The sequence below is a fragment of the Apteryx mantelli genome, chromosome 2 (genome assembly GCF_036417845.1).
Source record: "Apteryx mantelli isolate bAptMan1 chromosome 2, bAptMan1.hap1, whole genome shotgun sequence".
NCBI classification, from domain to species: domain Eukaryota; kingdom Metazoa; phylum Chordata; class Aves; order Apterygiformes; family Apterygidae; genus Apteryx; species Apteryx mantelli.
The window spans coordinates 24,936,827-24,954,144 of record NC_089979.1 but is presented as its reverse complement, the minus strand read 5'-3'; the positions used below and the strand labels follow the sequence as shown (position 1 = coordinate 24,954,144).

Genomic DNA, 17,318 nt, shown 5'->3' with positions numbered 1-17,318 from the left:
AAGCATGATTCCACTGAAAGAAATGGAGTTTACCAGTTCAGACCAGCTACGGAACTGCCTCAGAGCCTCCAAGAATGTCTTTATTAAAAGAATAAAGAGCACCAACTAGCTGAAACTTTCATCTTTATTCATATAAACAACTTATGTAGCAATACTTCAAGTTCTTTGTTTTTTAACCAAATTAACCATAAAGAAGCTTGCTAGAGAACTAGTCAATCAGCAGCATATAAAAGTTTCAAGAATACTGGGAAAAGAGTATGTTTTTTCTTTCCTTTGTGCTTCATTAAACTTTAGCATTATGAAGACACATTTGGATAACATTAGCCAATATGGCTACAAGTTGGTGATTTTTTTGGAGTTTAGCTACTAGCAAAGCAAGTACAGTACAGCATGGTAGCAAGGAGAAATAAATATGGGTGCACTATGTAAAACACTTCTGTTCACTCATATGAGGATATATCTGCAATCACTGCTGGTACCAATATGCACAAGCCAATGTTGATATTCAACAGTACGCTGCTTAAAGGGGATTTCTCTAGAGTGATCCTGCAACTACATAAACCAAAAGAGATGGGGTTCATTTTTCTGCATTGGGTGGCTATGGAAAAACCATTTAGAGCAACATTGCCCTCACTGAAATTTAACCGTCTGAAAGTAGGCATTTGCTCTGAGTTTGCTGTCTATGCTTCCTCTCTAGAGAAGGAGGAGAGGGAAAGGCACTTCCAGAAGGTGCCCACTCACCTCTTCTTAAAACTGGTATCTAAGATGCACAGAACAATTCACCCCCAGAAGATGCTTCTCTCTCTTTACCTATGATGACTCAAGAGAGAGCTTCAACATTTAATTCAAATGACAAAAGTTAGGTGAGGTGAATCCCACCTGCCTTTGGTGCTCTCCTACTGGGAAAACTGGCATAGATCTGCTGTCAGGAAGTAGCAGAGGACAGACACTTTCAAGACTGAAATGCTCCCACACACCATGGTAATAAGCAAGCACCACAAATGTATCTAAGGTAAAATATTATTTCAGGAGTAGGTTCTTAGGTGCTTGATTTACTCAGCAAAAACAAAGAAGGAGAGAAATTATAACTGGTAGAATCAAAACACGCAGACAAATTCGAAACTTTTCACTTTTTAGCACTTCTACTTCTCAGGGCTAACTGAATTGTTATAGCTCTAAACAGTCTTCAAAAATCAGAGTAGTTCACAACTACTGGCCCTCTTTTTTAAGACATTTTTCTTTTGAAATGTATACATGAGATTTTACATTAATTAAATCTTTTTTATATTATCTCTGATAATATAGTATGAAATTATTTCAGTTTAGCCGGGCCTTCATCAGTCCCCGTTCTCACAAAAAGAAACATTGACCTTAAGTCAAGAACTGAAAATAAAATCCTACCGAAAGAGGTAGGTTTCATTTTTTCCCCTCAAAAAGGTTGAATGTTGAAGGATCCATGTAAAACTGCTTGAGTCCGTGCTACTTCTGAGTGTTCTTACAGTGAATATGTAACTAAGTATTACAGCAACTGTAAACGTACAAAAAAAAAAAAAAAAACAGAACAAAGAAAAGATGGGAACATAGTACAGAAACTGTCAGTTCAATTAAAAAAAATAAAAGCCAATACTGAAGACTCAGGAACTGTAAAAGCTAACACATTTAAGTAACTGATTCATTTAGAAATAAAAGCATAAACTATTAAATATTTTTATTTGAGACAAGAAAATAAAGTGCACAGCTTAAAATAAAATGTTATAATCTAAACCTATAATTTTAATAGGAAAAATTAGTTTCAAGTATTTGGTCCTAAACCAATAGCTATTAAATGGTTTGGGGGGGGGTTATATTAAAAGTACAAAATAGTATTTGAACTATAATCATTCTTCAAGTAATGCATGGAATTAGCAAAATCCTAATTAATAGACATAGCTTGTGTCCATTGGCCATGTCTAAGGGTCACAGTGATATTATGATGAAGTTCTATCAGATAATCGATGAAAAAGCTATTTAAATAGCATAGTAATATCTCGTTTTTATGGCATCAGTGGACTATAGCAGAAGTAGCAGCAATAGTCTTCACTAGACATAAGTTTTATATCCTAAAATTTGTATTTCAGAATGCTCACTTCACCTTTAAGATCATATATCCACATTTTTAGGATCAGTAATACAATACACAGATACTGTTCTTATGTCTACACAAAGCACCATGATTTTGAGACTCCCAGTAAACAGTAAAACTTAAAAATATATATACAGACTAGCCAGTTTAGATGGCTTATCACCATGACAAACGTACTTGGTAGGCTAGACGGAGACTAAACTTAGTGGGGTCCAAAAGGATATGAAACCGAGTCTCCACAGTTCAAAATATATTTTCAGAGTGGGGTAGTTTCAAGCATTATGCTCTACAGAACTGATTTTAAATAAAACTCTAATTCATTTTTCACACAACCTGCACATCTGGCATTTTGATGTCCTTTTTTGTCAGATATTCTGTGCATCCTAAGATACAAAATCTTCTACTTCTACTATGGAAGACAGCTTATGGAAGGAACCATACAACACAGCTATCCACAGATTAGATTTGATGACACAGAAGTTTTCTTCTAGCCTTTTGTTCCTGTAGAACATTGGTATAATAAGAGCAGCGTAACATAACAGCTAACAGAGGGCATCAGCAAAGGGTCAGACATTTCCCAGCTGAGAAAATAACATTTTACAACAGGTTGTACAGCAAACACACAGGCTACTACCAGAGGAAATCAAATATTTGAACAAGCAGAGAGTGATGCATTTCATTCATGAGTGAAAGGGAAGCCAGTGAGTAAGAATCATATGCAATGCCACCAGAAATGCCAATGCCTTAAGAAATACAAAGCTGTTTATTTTAAATGGAATAAAGTCAGCAAATACAGATTTATTTATTTTTCCTGGAGGTGGAGGGAGCACAAACAATTTTCCAAGAATCATACAACAGAGGAAAGATCAGAAAACACTAAAAGAAAGAATAGGCATGGATTCTTCTGTAGAAGAATCATGTTTAGTTTACTGTTAAAAGAAGAAAAAGTTAAAACTGAGGTACTTCATTTTCAGTCATAGACTAATAGTCCAACCATTCTGAGGCTGAAAAATGAGAAATAAGGGGTTCAAATAATGCAAAATAAAGGATTTTGTCATAGGAATGTCTGACATTCATCACTGTAGTGTCAGAGTGGCTAATCACATAAGGGAGCTCATCTATAAAGAGCTCTCCAAGAAACACTGAGATTATTCAAGCACACAAATGCTTCTGATTGGAAGCAGGGATGGCTATTTTCTTACTCAAACTCTGCCAGAGCTAAGAACAGCAGCTGATGATTTTATTTTTCAATGAATACTTAGAGCATTCTCCTTACTGGACCACAGGTTAGATTTCTGGAAAAAAAGGAATGATGGGGAAAAACAGATTCCATCTGATGAGAAGGAGAAAAGGCATCCATGGATAACAGCTTGACAATCTAAGATATCTGTTTTGAACTAGTTTTGAGGGGTATAGTAACAAAAGCCCATACGGAAGTAAAAGCAACAAAAAATATTGATCAAACAGCAAGACTGAAATCTACAGATCAAAGATCGGAAATCATACGAGGCACAGTAGACTCAAGTAGACTAGAGAACAGCCAGACAGTCAGGCTCAACTTTGAGAGGCTAGGTGTATGGAGAAAACAGGCAGATGGATTTGAATGTTCCACATATGACTAAATTAAGCATACAATGCGAGTTAGGTCAAAGTTTGATCATCTTTGGTAGCAGTGCCTGACCGTAGACCTCAGTCTGCAAGATGGTTTGCATGAGCTGCATTCACAGAGACAGCCTTCAAGCCCCCTTACAACGTTCCTGCCACATTCAAATTGCACTTGAGCAGGAACATCCTTCAGTCCAGAAGGAATCCCACATATTTTTGCACCTTTTAACCATAGATCCTTCTCAAACATGCACTGGCCCTAATTCATCTTACTTAGTGGACCACCTCTGCCACCAAACACACCCTATATGGCTATATTAGGCCATGCCCTGCTACAATAACCCATTGTCTGCAGCCTGCTTCTACCCAGAAGTCAGATGAAGTCCATGACTAGCAGAAACTGGCCCTTTAGATCCTACTCGAAAAGGATATGCAAACCAGGAGGCAGTAGGCTAAGCAATTCCACACAAGTATTTTATCCTTAGCACTGGTGGAAGATGCACATCCAGGCCAGAAGCCACCTATTCTTCCTTCTCTCCTATCTTTATCTGCATTTACCGCTGATAGCAGGATTGATAAGTTTTGCTGAGCAGAAATTTTGGAGGAGGGAGACCAGCAGGTATCCAGGGTTGACAGCCTGTGTGCTGGAATATCAATTTCAGAGGTGTCCAGCTGATCTATAGATCAAACTTCAGAACCTGGTCTCCCTTTGTCACCTTGTTATTACCGAGAGGGATTCAAAGAAATGATCCCCGAAAAGAGAGCACTGCTTTGTATCCCACAAGCTTATTGTAGCAGGATACTAAGGTGTGGAAGATCTCAAGAGTGTCTCAGATGTGTCAAATGCTACTTGATGAGATGTATGAGCCAAGTGTAAGCCAAGTTTGACAGAACTGTGTTCTTGTAGTGCTGAGACTCACAGCCCAAAGTAGAGCCCAAGCATACAGCAACATATAAGCAGCACGAATGATCAGGAAATCAGGCCTGGAGCGCAAAGCCGTGGGCATGCCAGCATGATGGTATAGAGTTACCCATTCATATTTCGTGGAACAAGCTGAGGCAGGATATAAATTTATTTAGGAATAACATTCTAGGAAAAAAGATTCTGCAATATATACCTTAGAAATATGAATTTCTATCAATTTTAGAACCAGTTTTGTTGAATAATGTTACATATAGATAAAAGGAAAAGACCAGATGCAGCCTCATGGCCTGCATCCTGTTCCAATTACATATTCTAGAGAAAGGCATAGATGAAATTGTCTAGAGAACTGACCAAGAGCAATATAAGGGGTTGGGAATTAAACTACCTGAGCAGCCACTAGAAAAACAACATGCAGGACAGTTAACAATTTACAAATGTGCTTTAAGACAATGTTTGTTTCAAAAGGCAAGAGAAGTAGGAGAAGGCTATTTGTGACTTCATGAAGTTTAATCTTCATTAACACTAACTTTTCATTAAGAAAGAAACGCAAAGGGGTTACATCCTTCTAGATTACTTGGATATTGTATCTTACATTGAACTTTCATTCTATGTTGATGGTGACTACGCAGGCTTAAAGCACTTTCTAGGTCACCAACTGATGTGTTCCTCTTGGAGCATAACTGGTTCCTATGAAGGAAGAAGGGGTTTAAGAGACAAACTTGTAAAATACTTATACTAAGTATGAATATTTGTGCTCAGAAGAGTGAATAAAATAGAATACTCTGTTTAGACAACATACAAATGTCTTGGAAATGTAATGCATTAAAAATATTTAAAATTAAATATTTACCCAGGTCCTTAACAAGAGACAATGCTTCCCATGATATAAATGCTCCACCACCATCATCCATAGCTCCCTGCCCAACATCCCAGCTGTCCAGATGTCCACTGACCAATACAATCTGGAAAAGCAATTATGAAAAAAACATATCTATATGAAAACAGTGAATGAGAAAAGTCAGTTCAGCATTTAGGCATTGCAATGATTTTGTCATAAATTTGGCTTTTTAGTTTAAAATGGGAGGAAGGAAACATTTCAGATAAAATTAAAACATTGTTCTCTAGTTACTAAACATAAATCTAAGACCACCAAATGCAACCTGTTGATTCAAACCACTGGCTAAATCAACCTAGATATATTGTAAGGAGTATTTAAACGAAAAGCTTAGCCTTGTATATTAACAAAGTGCATACTTTCCAGAGATACAGGACTAATATATTGCAGAACGGTGAAAACTTCTTTCATACACCAGCTGTGAACTGTTTAAGCCCCTAGGCATTAAATTTGATTAACCCTATTTTTTGGTGCATATCTAAGAAATATGAACTTAGACTGAAGTGTTCCCAGACAGAGGTTGTTGTTGTATTATGTATCTATGGCCCTTGCCACAGAGGACCTCTAATTTATTACTGGATCCCCTATGTGCTACAACAGTGACAAGGTATTTTATAGTTCCATTAGTCATAAGGATATTTTAAATTAGAAACTACACAGTAGCAAGTCCCAGATGGTATTTCTGCAAAGAAAGTTTTGTGGCTACAGCAGAGTATATTTGTCTTCAGAAACACATGAACTTTTAGGCTTGAACCCTGTCAAAGAAACAAGCAGTATCAGACCAGTACAGAAGCGGAGATAGTTCCCTAACTGGAGCCAAAGCTGAAGAGTTGATGGATCTGTGATTGCAATGGAGGGGTCAAGAAGAGACAAGAACTCCGAGCTAAACAAGCAGGTCATTAAGCATGGTAAAATGCAGCAACTGGACAAAAACAAGAGCAGGAAACTGCTACAGTGCCCAGGAGTCTTAGAAGAATGATGAAGAGTGCCCTTGGGATTGGGTGGAAGTAGTGCTGAAGCATCCAATCTGTGAACACTCATCTGTGTCCTGCCCAGAACCATACATAAATGGAGGGATGCTTCTAAACTCGCTGGCTGATTTCAGTGAGGGATCAGAGCTGAATTCTCCTCCTGCCACCTTCTTCTCCCTAAAGAATGAAGGGATGCAGATCTTTTCAAATTTTAGTCTCGGCTTGTATTTATCACAGAACAATTTCTCTACCACTGATAATGAGAACAGTTTTTCCTGTTATCACCCCTAGAGGGTGAGAACCTGTGCTGTCAAGTGTGCAGCTAACATTGCACATTGTAAGGAACTATCTTGGTGCCTAAGAATGAAGGCCTCAATTTTCCACCTCACATAAGCAAAGTCTTGGTAAATTTTCTCTGAGTACTAAAAATAAGGTACAAATTGATCGTGGCAGTGGACTGCAGCAAGATAATAACACATGATATGTTCAAACAGCTGTGTTATTTCATTTGACCAAATATGAACTTAGGTAACACAACTAAAAGGACCATTTGTATTAAACAAAGGTCATGAAAAGTTATTAGTCATATCTATTATATTGCCATGTGTCCAATCAGAACACATCAAAACCCTTTAAATTTAGAAAATACATAATGAAATGTTTGCAAATGTATGTATTATAAAAAACAGAAGTGTTATGCTTCAGAAGCTGGAAAAACTTATAATCAAAATCTGAAGAGCTGCTTACTCCTTCTTTCTCAGATGTTTCAACCCTTTTTTGTGCTTATTCAACCTTAATTAAGCTTGTGTTTGATTTCCAGTACAGAGAGATTTTCTTGGTAGCAGACAGACATGCTGCAGCCTTTATTCCAAAACCTCTGCTTCGTCAAACATGTCTTTAGCCTAAATTTGGACAGCAGACCCCTTTGTAAAAGCCTCAGATTTACTCAGGAGGTATTTTTGCAATTTAAGGTCATGATTCTTTCAGGCCCAGAAGTGAAAGATTGCAAACAGCATGTTTTCCAAAGATACTTCACTGCAGTAGAAGTACTTAATCTGTGGCAGGCCTCTGGTTCAACAGCAACATAGCTTGAAACCAGATAATCTAAGAAAAGCCAGGCCAGCTTTTGAGGTAAAAGCCTTTTTGAAATGAGAGAAAAAAAGAAGTGCTCATTGCATTACTCATTGTCCTTTCTGTCTCCTTATAAGGAGGACTGAGCGTGCACGCACATATGCGCGTGCACACACACACACACACACACACACACAGGCTGTGGGCAATAATAAACACTGCTTTGAGAGCTTGAGATACATGTGCAGCCACACTAGAATGTGAGTGTGGAGGACAGATCTCATAGACCACCACATTTTGCAGCTGACCAGTGCAGACTTATTACTGTCTACTGAATATGGAATTTGCAAATAAATTAAAAGAATAAACAGAAAAGGCTCTGAGAGAAAGCATAACTGTCTGCAGTATAAAGGACGTCCATTCCACAATGTTAAAATGGCCATATGTTTTGCTTATTTTTTAACCAAAGATTGATTTTAGAAGGATAACTATTCACTGTCTTGGGAAATGTAACTTCAAGCTGAAGAGAATTACTTAGATCAAGTTTATAAACTCATTGAGAACCAAGTTTACAATAAGAGTAATGCCTTGACTTCAGCAGTGAGAGAATACCTCACTACCATTGTTCCCTGGCAACAATCTCAGCATGAGTGACTGATAGGGAATTAGTTTTCATTTCTGTGAAACAACAAATTGCAACAGCAGGAAATTTTGAATCAGAAAGTGGTGGTGTAATTCCACTTGGGATTACAGACTCCAGTCACAAAGCATCTTTACCAACTCCAGAACATCACACCCAAACAGATTAAGGTTCAAGTGGATTGAGAAAGTCAGAGTAATTTTATGGATGAACTTTTGCTTAAATTTACTTAAACTACGCCAAAAGCAATGACATAAATACAACCAGTGTCCTTCCATGTGAAAGTTTTAGCAGAACAGTTACTGTTTTTTCCAAATGTCATGCTTCTGCAGTAGCCTCTGTAATGAAGGTTTCAGTTATCTTGGCCTTTAAGAAGATATAATGTATCTGGGGAAATGAGTGGAAATATTTCTGAAATTCATTCTAAGCCACTCTATTATTTAAAATAGTATTATAATACCCTGTACAGGTGGGCTAATAGACAAAGGCAGTTAATGCTATCAAGGATGTATGATTGTATTTTCAGACCAGTTATGCTGCTCTCATCTCCAAATCTGTACATAGGCTAATGACTTGCACAAAACATCCATACAGAAATAACGTCAGTATAGGTCAACAGAATGGAAGCACTGCAAAGCAATAAGTAATTTATTTGTTTTAAATATATTGAGAAACCACAAGTATCTGAATATGACAGTACAAATACGGAATTCGCATTTGCCAAATCTACCAAAAATACATTTACAATTCGAGACCTTCCATGCAACATGACAATTTAAGGTTTGGCTTTCCTGCTGTGACACACCTAAGAAAACGCCACTAGAGACACAGTCCTGATAAAGTATAACAGGAGAAGTGAAACTGCAGGAAACATTTCAAATAGAAGATGAGTTATTACATTTCATTTTGTATCAGCATTATGACCACTACTGGATGCCTTTACATTGTGCCCAGCATTTCAGTCAGGCAGACTATATTTTAAAAAACAAGAAAATTAGAAAGAGGAAGCACCACAGACTTCTGCATAAATCACGGAGTTATCCTTTTCTAAGCATGACATTTATTGCCACCACAAAACAATCTCCCATTCCATATGTATTCACACATGTCCATTCAATTTGTCATGCATTAACTTCAAATAAATTTAGACAAACTACCATCTGTTTGATAAGAGAGAATTTGAGGAAAAACCTACTCCAGTTTTAGTTGGTCTCTGTAATCTCACTTGCTCCTGTAGAGGTACCAGTCAAAGGCTTCTCTCTATGCATCATTAGAGATCATAAATAATAAATGTTAGGAAACAACTGTAAATAACAGTTCCAATCACAGAATCTAGTCTCAAATAATATTTGTATCAAGCTGTCAAAACCAACATGCAATGGTATTTCACATCACTGAGGTACATAGCAATAGAAGAGTAATGAAGTCATCATTCATCTTTGTCCTCATGGATGAAGAAGACTGAGGTTAGGATCCACAAAGTAGGACCTTTATTGATGGAATCTGCCCATTAACACACTCACTTAAGAATGCTTAGTAAGAACTTTCAACGTTTGATCCACTGAAAAGAATTTTCCTTACATCTTCTCTCAAGTAGACAAGGAAGATAAGGAGCACACACCTTAACTTGCATGTACTTAAACAAAGATCATATACATAGAGAGTGAGATGACAAAGAACTAAAGAGGACATCAGAACCAAGTCAGGTATCTGCAGCTAAGACACATCCAAATCCCAAGTTTCTGCACACCTGAACTTTCAGCTAAAACAGTGAAGCACTCTAGACTGTAATTCAAGTTCCTCCCAACTGCTTGATCTACATGATCAGCCAAATACTGCCATCAGTTGTTTGCTCAGGCGACATAGGGCTATGCTGTGTACCGGGGTTTTAGCCCAGCTGATGAATTACCTGGAATTTCATGGAAACCATTTCTATTGAAATATTTGTTCTTTTTTCTCCAGTTTGCTTGTAAGTAGGTCCTTCTTAAGCACTTAAGTACTATAATAACATCTTATGTTATTTGATTGTATATTTTTTCTTTCAGTGCATAGGATATTTGTAAAATACATAACTTCTACCTATGAACACCACATACAATTGTTCTGTGCTTGGATCAAACTTAAGAGGAAGACAGAAGTCAAGTAATAATTAGAATCCTTGATTCAATCTAATCTAAAAATTGCTTATAAACTCTCTCTTTCCCCAGATAGTCACTCCTCTTCTTACACACACGCACACACACACACATATACACAGAGTCTTTAGCACTTGACAGTTTTCTATTTTCCTCAGTCCCAGACAAAATTTCTGACACTAACTAAATCATGACTTAAACACTATTAATACCTATTTCTCAGATAAACCCACTATCAAATTTAGACCTGTGCTTTTAAGCACAGGGACCAGATTTTGAGTAATCTACCCATTTGGCCAGTATTACAACTATGAACTGCCAGATAGCTGCAGTTTACAAGAACCGAAAGATTTTCTTTATTTCACCATATAATAGCATAAGAACAAGGAAAAAGAGAAAGACAGCATACCATGTACCTTACCACTGGGCAAATAAAGCAGCTGGCAGGGCTAAATGTAAGCCCATCATTCTCAACTTTGCCTTCAAAACTATACTTAGACAAAGTCTTCATGCACAAAGATTTGCAAAACTACATAATAAATCTGGCATGGCTCTCAGATATTTTAGAATGTACTAGCACCATTAGTAGTAGTGCTTACAAATATTTGCTGGAAAACGGGAACACTGAGCAATATGTCTTTCTACTGCTTACCCACATAGCAAAGCTGGCACTAGCGTCCACAGTCACTTTCCTCTTTTAAAAGTAATGCTTAATCTGCAGGCTGTAAAGTATTCTTTTTCCCACTTTTAGAAAAACATTCTGTCAGCTTAGTGGGATAAAATCATTTTGTGTGTAACTACTTTTTTACCCCAACCAATTCCCCTACCTGACCCTGAACCTTTTCCCCTTAAACTCGCAGACCAAAACAAAAGGGAAATTAAAGAGTTGTTACCCTCCCTACTTAGTACTTCAAATCTAGGCAGAACCACATTTGTTTATACAATCCAATATTCCTTAAGTTTTGAAAATCTTTACGATAGATATTTATTTGTATCACACAGTAACATTCTGCAAATCAGTCTGTTGTCTATCCCATCAAAGGCCTTCTTGACTGTAAACAAGTTAGATCTTCTTATCCTTCTACAGTCTGATGATGTGCTTTTTAAAAGACTGCAGCAAATTTGTCAGCTATGATCTTCCTTTCAGGAATCCAACTTAACTCTTCCTACAGTGGAATAGAGACACTACATCCACTAGTAGGAAACTTTTCAAGCACTGCATAATAAATGTGACCATTCAAATAGACTATTTTAATATCTGCTTTTACAGGACACTGCATTTTGTATCAATACTACCATTATTTCAAGCTAGGCATCTCAAAATTTGGGGAAGACAAAGCTAAAAAAGTTGAGTGCCCATTAGCAACACAGCAGTATATGTCATGGGAATATGAATTAAATTCACATGCCAGGTTAGATCTCAAAATAAATTCTCCTGAATTTAAAAAGTGTAATTTGTTACTACCAGAAAGAAAAATACTTTTTCTAGTTACATTTAAACAGAGATCTATTCTTTTCCTGTGTAATTTCATCAATTTCAACAGCTAAATTCAAGCATGTAGCTGTATCAGAGATGTTCAGTTCTAAAAACCACTTACTTGGTAAAAACCCTTTGTAAAAGTCTACCTGAACCCAAATATTTGTTCTGGGCTACAAGTATGTGAAAAAAGATTTGTGAGTTTCTGCACTTGCCTTTAAGAAAGCACTAATTCCCTCCTGTTAAACTGCAATTGGGTTAAATCATGCCCTAAATATAGACCAGGAACATTAACAGATTTAATGGATTTTATTTTGCATATGTACAAGAATATTTCTTCAAATTAGTTTTCAGCTTTTGTGTCCAAATAATGTGACTTCACTGTACAGCTCCTTTTATTAGATTTCATGCATATTAGGAATGGTTCTTAAATAACCAGTCTAGCTGTCTCAATTAATTTACAGTCCTGAAGATACAGTGAAGTTCAGAAAGAAAAAAATGATTAAAACAAAAACTGTCTTTTCTACTTAATATGTAGTGTAATAACTCTTAACTTGCAGGCTTCTGATTAAATGACAGACCTACACATGAAACACAAGTGACTCACTTAGTCACACAAGAATCAAACCTTATTACTCCTAAAAAGCTGATTAACCTTCAAAGAGCCTCTGTGTCACAATATACAGTACTCTTTAAAGCTGAATTTGTGCTTCATAAAAGTGATTGAAATAAAGTGTTCTCAGAGAAAGCAGCATAACAAAACCTCCTGGTTAAAAGTGAAGCTCAAAACCACTAAGTTGTTAAACAGCATGGGCTGATACCATTTATGCCATATACAATAGTCCAGAAGAAAATTAGTCTGAAAATAAGTTACTATTGATAAAAGAATAGCAATAAACGGTAGAAAGACATAGAAACTAGATGAGCTTTCAAAAGATAACCAAGTATTCTCTAGAAATGAAATGACTATCATTTTCTTATTAAATGTTGGATTTTAAGACTCAGCATTTCCATTTTTAAGTTTCCTAGAACCTATTACTTCCTTGAGCTGTAACATTTTAGAAAAAAACACCATTTTTCAAAGTATTGTATTCCAAAAATAAGGATTTCTATTTATACACTTCAGCACACGGCTTAGAGACTTTAAGAGCAAAAATCACATCAATATGTCATAATCAAAATTAAGCAAAATCAGGTATCATTGAAATATCAGTTACCGGTGAATAAAGATGATCATGTAGCTGCCATGTTTCCAGTTCAAAGATTAGCAAAGAATGCCAATGTCACTACATGAATGCTGAAATAGCGTCTGACCCAGTATGCAGAGAGTAACAATCCTATTTTTATACTTACCAAAGGAAGACTTCCTTTACTGATGTAGTGGACGACTTCTGTATGAAGAAATGGATAATTTTACAACCTAGAGAGCCTTTACCTGTATTTTTCACTTTAGGGAAATATATGACTCATTACTCACATTACCAGAGGTTCTAGCAACACTCGCAAATGTTTAATTTTTGAAATCTCTTTATCAGGTATTTAAGCTAATCTCAGCTAAAATAAACACTAATGTCCAATGCTACTACTTTCACTGAAGCATTTATAAAAACTGACTTATTTGCAGACTGTGATAGTATGCACTACTAGTAAGCATCACTTTCCAAAACTGTAAAGAAAAGAGTTGCAAGACTAATTTTTTCTCTTCAGAACAGCAGAGTTCAGAGTCAGACCCTATGCCCTGTCAGCACTGCCTTAGAGTATTCTTATGGTCCAAAATGTCCTGTAAGCCATCCTAAGTAGCCAGCTCTAAACTGTCCTCTAGTAAATAGATTTCATTTTACAAATCTGCCTAAGCAGAGTGTTGATAGAAGTAAGTCAAATTAACCCTTAGACGGTTGTAATTAATACCAAAAGACTACAAAACAGGAGGCTTCAAAACATACCTGTTATGTCCCAGTGCCAAATGCTTAGAATCATAGAATAGTTGGGGTTGGAAGGAATCTCTGGATGCTCATTTACTTCAACCCCTGTTCAGATAAGGGTCAATTTAGATCAGATTGCTCAGGGCCTTGTTCAGTCGAGTTCTGAAAACCTCCAAAGATAGAGATTCCACAACATCTCCGGACAAACTGTTTCAATATTTCCTATTAGGAAAATATTTTTCCTAATATCTATTATATCATAACATAAGGTCTTTTAAAAAGCACCCTACTGAGCCCTCATTGCAGCACTCAAAGGCTGAATAGGAATCTATATGCTGTCAGCTCACAAGTCTACCTCATAACTCTACATCTCCAAAAGCTTTTACCTAACTCATCATCACCAGCTGAACACAATGAAGACAAAATGCTTGCCCTCTACTATATCGCTGTCTCTCACCATTCCAGTTACTAAAGGAGTGCTGATCATGGAATCTGTTCTCCTGAAACTGTCTCATAATCATATTTATGTAGTCATAATGATCTAGCAAAACTGGTGACTTTTCTTGTCCTCACTACTCCTAGTGCAAGGCTGCTCCATGCCTTTCTGCTCTCATGGCAAAAAACTACTCTCCAGCCTAAATATTTTCATAACTATTATATAATAGACTACAAAACACCCTACATAATAGGCTATACAATAGCCTGTATCTATTGCCTATGGTCTTCTGACACAGTCCTTTTACTCCACAAATCCATGTTTGGCTCAGGTTCTTGCCATTTCTTTCTCTGCTACTTAAAGGATTTCATTGCAAAGTATGCTAAAACACTCAACAAGTCCTTTCCTTGTTTACTGTAATCATTTTTTTAATTTCCATGACTTATCTTACATTCCTGGCATTGGCACCTGCACAAGTTCTCTCAGAAAGTTGACAGCAAAGACCACCTTTTTATAGGTTGCAGGATTTTTTTTAAGAACCTTATTATTTAAAAAAAAATGTAGATACCATTTTTATTCCTCTCTCCTATATATATGTTGCTTCTCTCTTATACAGCAAAATAAACTCTTCAGAGCCGGACTAACTTCATGTATTTTCAGAAGTGTAGCAACCCACTGTGGGTGGTAGGAAGTTACTAAAAAATAAATGAAACAGTAATGCACACAACATGGAGAATAAACAGGAGGAATTAGAGGTCTGCATGCAGTTGCAGGGCTATGATTTCACTGGGATCACAGAGACATGGTGGGACAGCTCACAACTGGAGTGCTGCCATGGATGGATACAGGCTCTTTGGGATGGACAAGCCAGGAAGGGGAGGAGTGGGAGTTGCCCTTTATGTGAGAGAGCAGGGGGAATGCATGGAGCTCTGCCTGGGGATGGGTCACAAGCCAGCTGAGAGCCTATGGGTCAGGATTAGAGGACAGACCAACATGGGTGACATTCAGGAAGAAGTAGTAGATGACACCTTCTTCCAACTACGGGAAAAAAACTCACATTCACAGGCTCTGGTCCTCACGGGGGATTTTAACCACCATGGCATCTCCTGGAGGGGCAACACAGCAGGGCATAAGCAGTCCAGGAGGTGTCTGGAATGTGTTGATGATAAATTCCTGACATAAATGATCAAGGAGCCAACATGGGGAGATGCTCTGCTGAACCTGATACTTGCAAACAAGGAAGAACTGGTCAGGAATGTGAAGGTCAGGGGGAGGCTTGGCTGCAGTGACCATGAGATGGTAGCATTCAGGATCCTGAGAGAAGGGAGCAGAGCAAATAGCAGGATCGCAACCCTGGACTTCAGGAGAGCAAACCTTGGCCTGTTAAGAGATTTGCTTGGAAGAATCCCAAGGGATATGACCCTAGAGAGAAGAGGGGTCTAGGAGAGCTGGTTGATTTTCAAGGATCACCTCCTCCTTAGTAGAGAAGTGCAGAGAAGTGGATGTTGATCATCCTGACTTTAGTATGGCTTTTGACACTTTCTCCTGCTGTCTCCCATAATATCCTCACAGACAAGATGATGAAGTACAGACTAGGTAAGTGGGCAGTAAGATGGACTGAAAACTGGCTGAACTGTCAGGCTCAGAGGGTTGTAATCAGCAGCATAAAGTCCAACTGGAGAACAGTCACTAGGGGTGTGCCCAGGAGTTGATACTGGGGACAATACTGTTTAACATCTTCATTGATGACCTGGATGATGAGACCAAATGCACCCTCAGCAAGTTCACAGAAGACACAAAACTGGGAGGAGTGACTGATACAAGAGATGGTTGCACTGCTATTCAGAGGGACCTCTGCAGGCTGGAGAAATGGGCAGAGAGGAACCTCATCAAGTTCAGCAAGGGAAAATGCTAAGTCCTGAACCCTGGTAGGAATAACTCCATGCGCCAGAACATGCTGGGGGCTGACTAGGTGGAAAGCAGCTTGGCAGAGCTGCTTGGACCTGGGAGTCCTGGTGGAGAACAAGTTGAACGTTAGCCAGCAATGCGCCCGCATGGCAAAAGAAGGCCAACAGCATCCTGGGCCACACTAGGAAGAGCATTGCCAGCAGACTGAAGAGAGTGATCCTTCTCATCTACTCAGCACTAGTGAGACCACATCTGGAGTGCTGTGTCCAGTTCCGGGCAGGACAAGAGAAACATAGACATAGTGGAGTGGGTTCAGCAAAGGGCCACAAGGATGAAAAATTCATTACAGAGTCTTGGAAATCAGTTCTGCCAAACCTAAGTATGTCCTTCAAGACCTAGACAGCTGAAGGACAACTGTAATCCTCAAAATCATGGTGCAAAATTAAAGTCAGAATATTCTATTTTATGGAATCATTCATAAACTGATTCAAGAACTCAGAAACATGACATTACTTGGTTTGTGACATGAAAAAAAAGTTTTATCATATATTTACCCTGAAATAGTTGCCTTCTATATTGAATGAGACATGCCTTAGAAGTCTGAACATCACTTTCAGATTACAATTCTTTTTTCTCCAAATATAGTCCATTTGGTTTCTTTTTACTTCTGATAATTAAAATAGTACTTCCATAGAGGACTAAATGCGAACTTAGAAAATCATGAATTTCTCATTTTTAAATTCAGACAAATGGGTTAACTCTGTTGTCTTGATTTATAAGTAAAATAGGACTAAGCAATTCTTTATTATGCAGAGATACAGTGAAGATTTATTAGTGAACACTTATTAGTATTTTTATGACAGTGTTCATGGAAAGTACTGAGAAGTATGGATTCAAAGTCCCTGGCTCATATTGAAATTACTAGAGCTATGTCAACTTAAACAAATGAAAACTCAGTCCACAATTTCTAGTACCCATCCACAATTCCAGAATAGTCTTATTCACAGAGACACAGCTAAGCATGTGCAAGTAATGCAGACCAATTTCCTTACCTGATTCCCATTAGCATATCTCAAACTCCCTGAGTTGTGATACAAAATGAGAACTCACCTTTCATGTTTATCTGTCTTCAGTTTCTCTGTTTATATACTATGTTGAGACTTTAAATGTGTTTGACATTAGTTTTCAGCATTTGAAATATGAATATGATG

At 37.6% G+C, this 17,318-nt stretch overlaps 1 protein-coding gene across 2 annotated transcripts in view; it reads right to left on the bottom strand.

The window, feature by feature from the left end:
* The window catches only part of CPQ (carboxypeptidase Q), a 171,033-nt gene that overhangs the window by 62,028 nt on the left and 91,687 nt on the right, over window positions 1–17,318 (bottom strand). For both annotated transcript variants that reach the window (XM_067290338.1, XM_067290339.1), the window contains exon 5: window positions 5,503–5,614. In XM_067290338.1, the coding sequence (XP_067146439.1) occupies window positions 5,503–5,614 (112 nt within the window). The remainder of the gene's footprint in view (window positions 1–5,502; window positions 5,615–17,318) is intronic.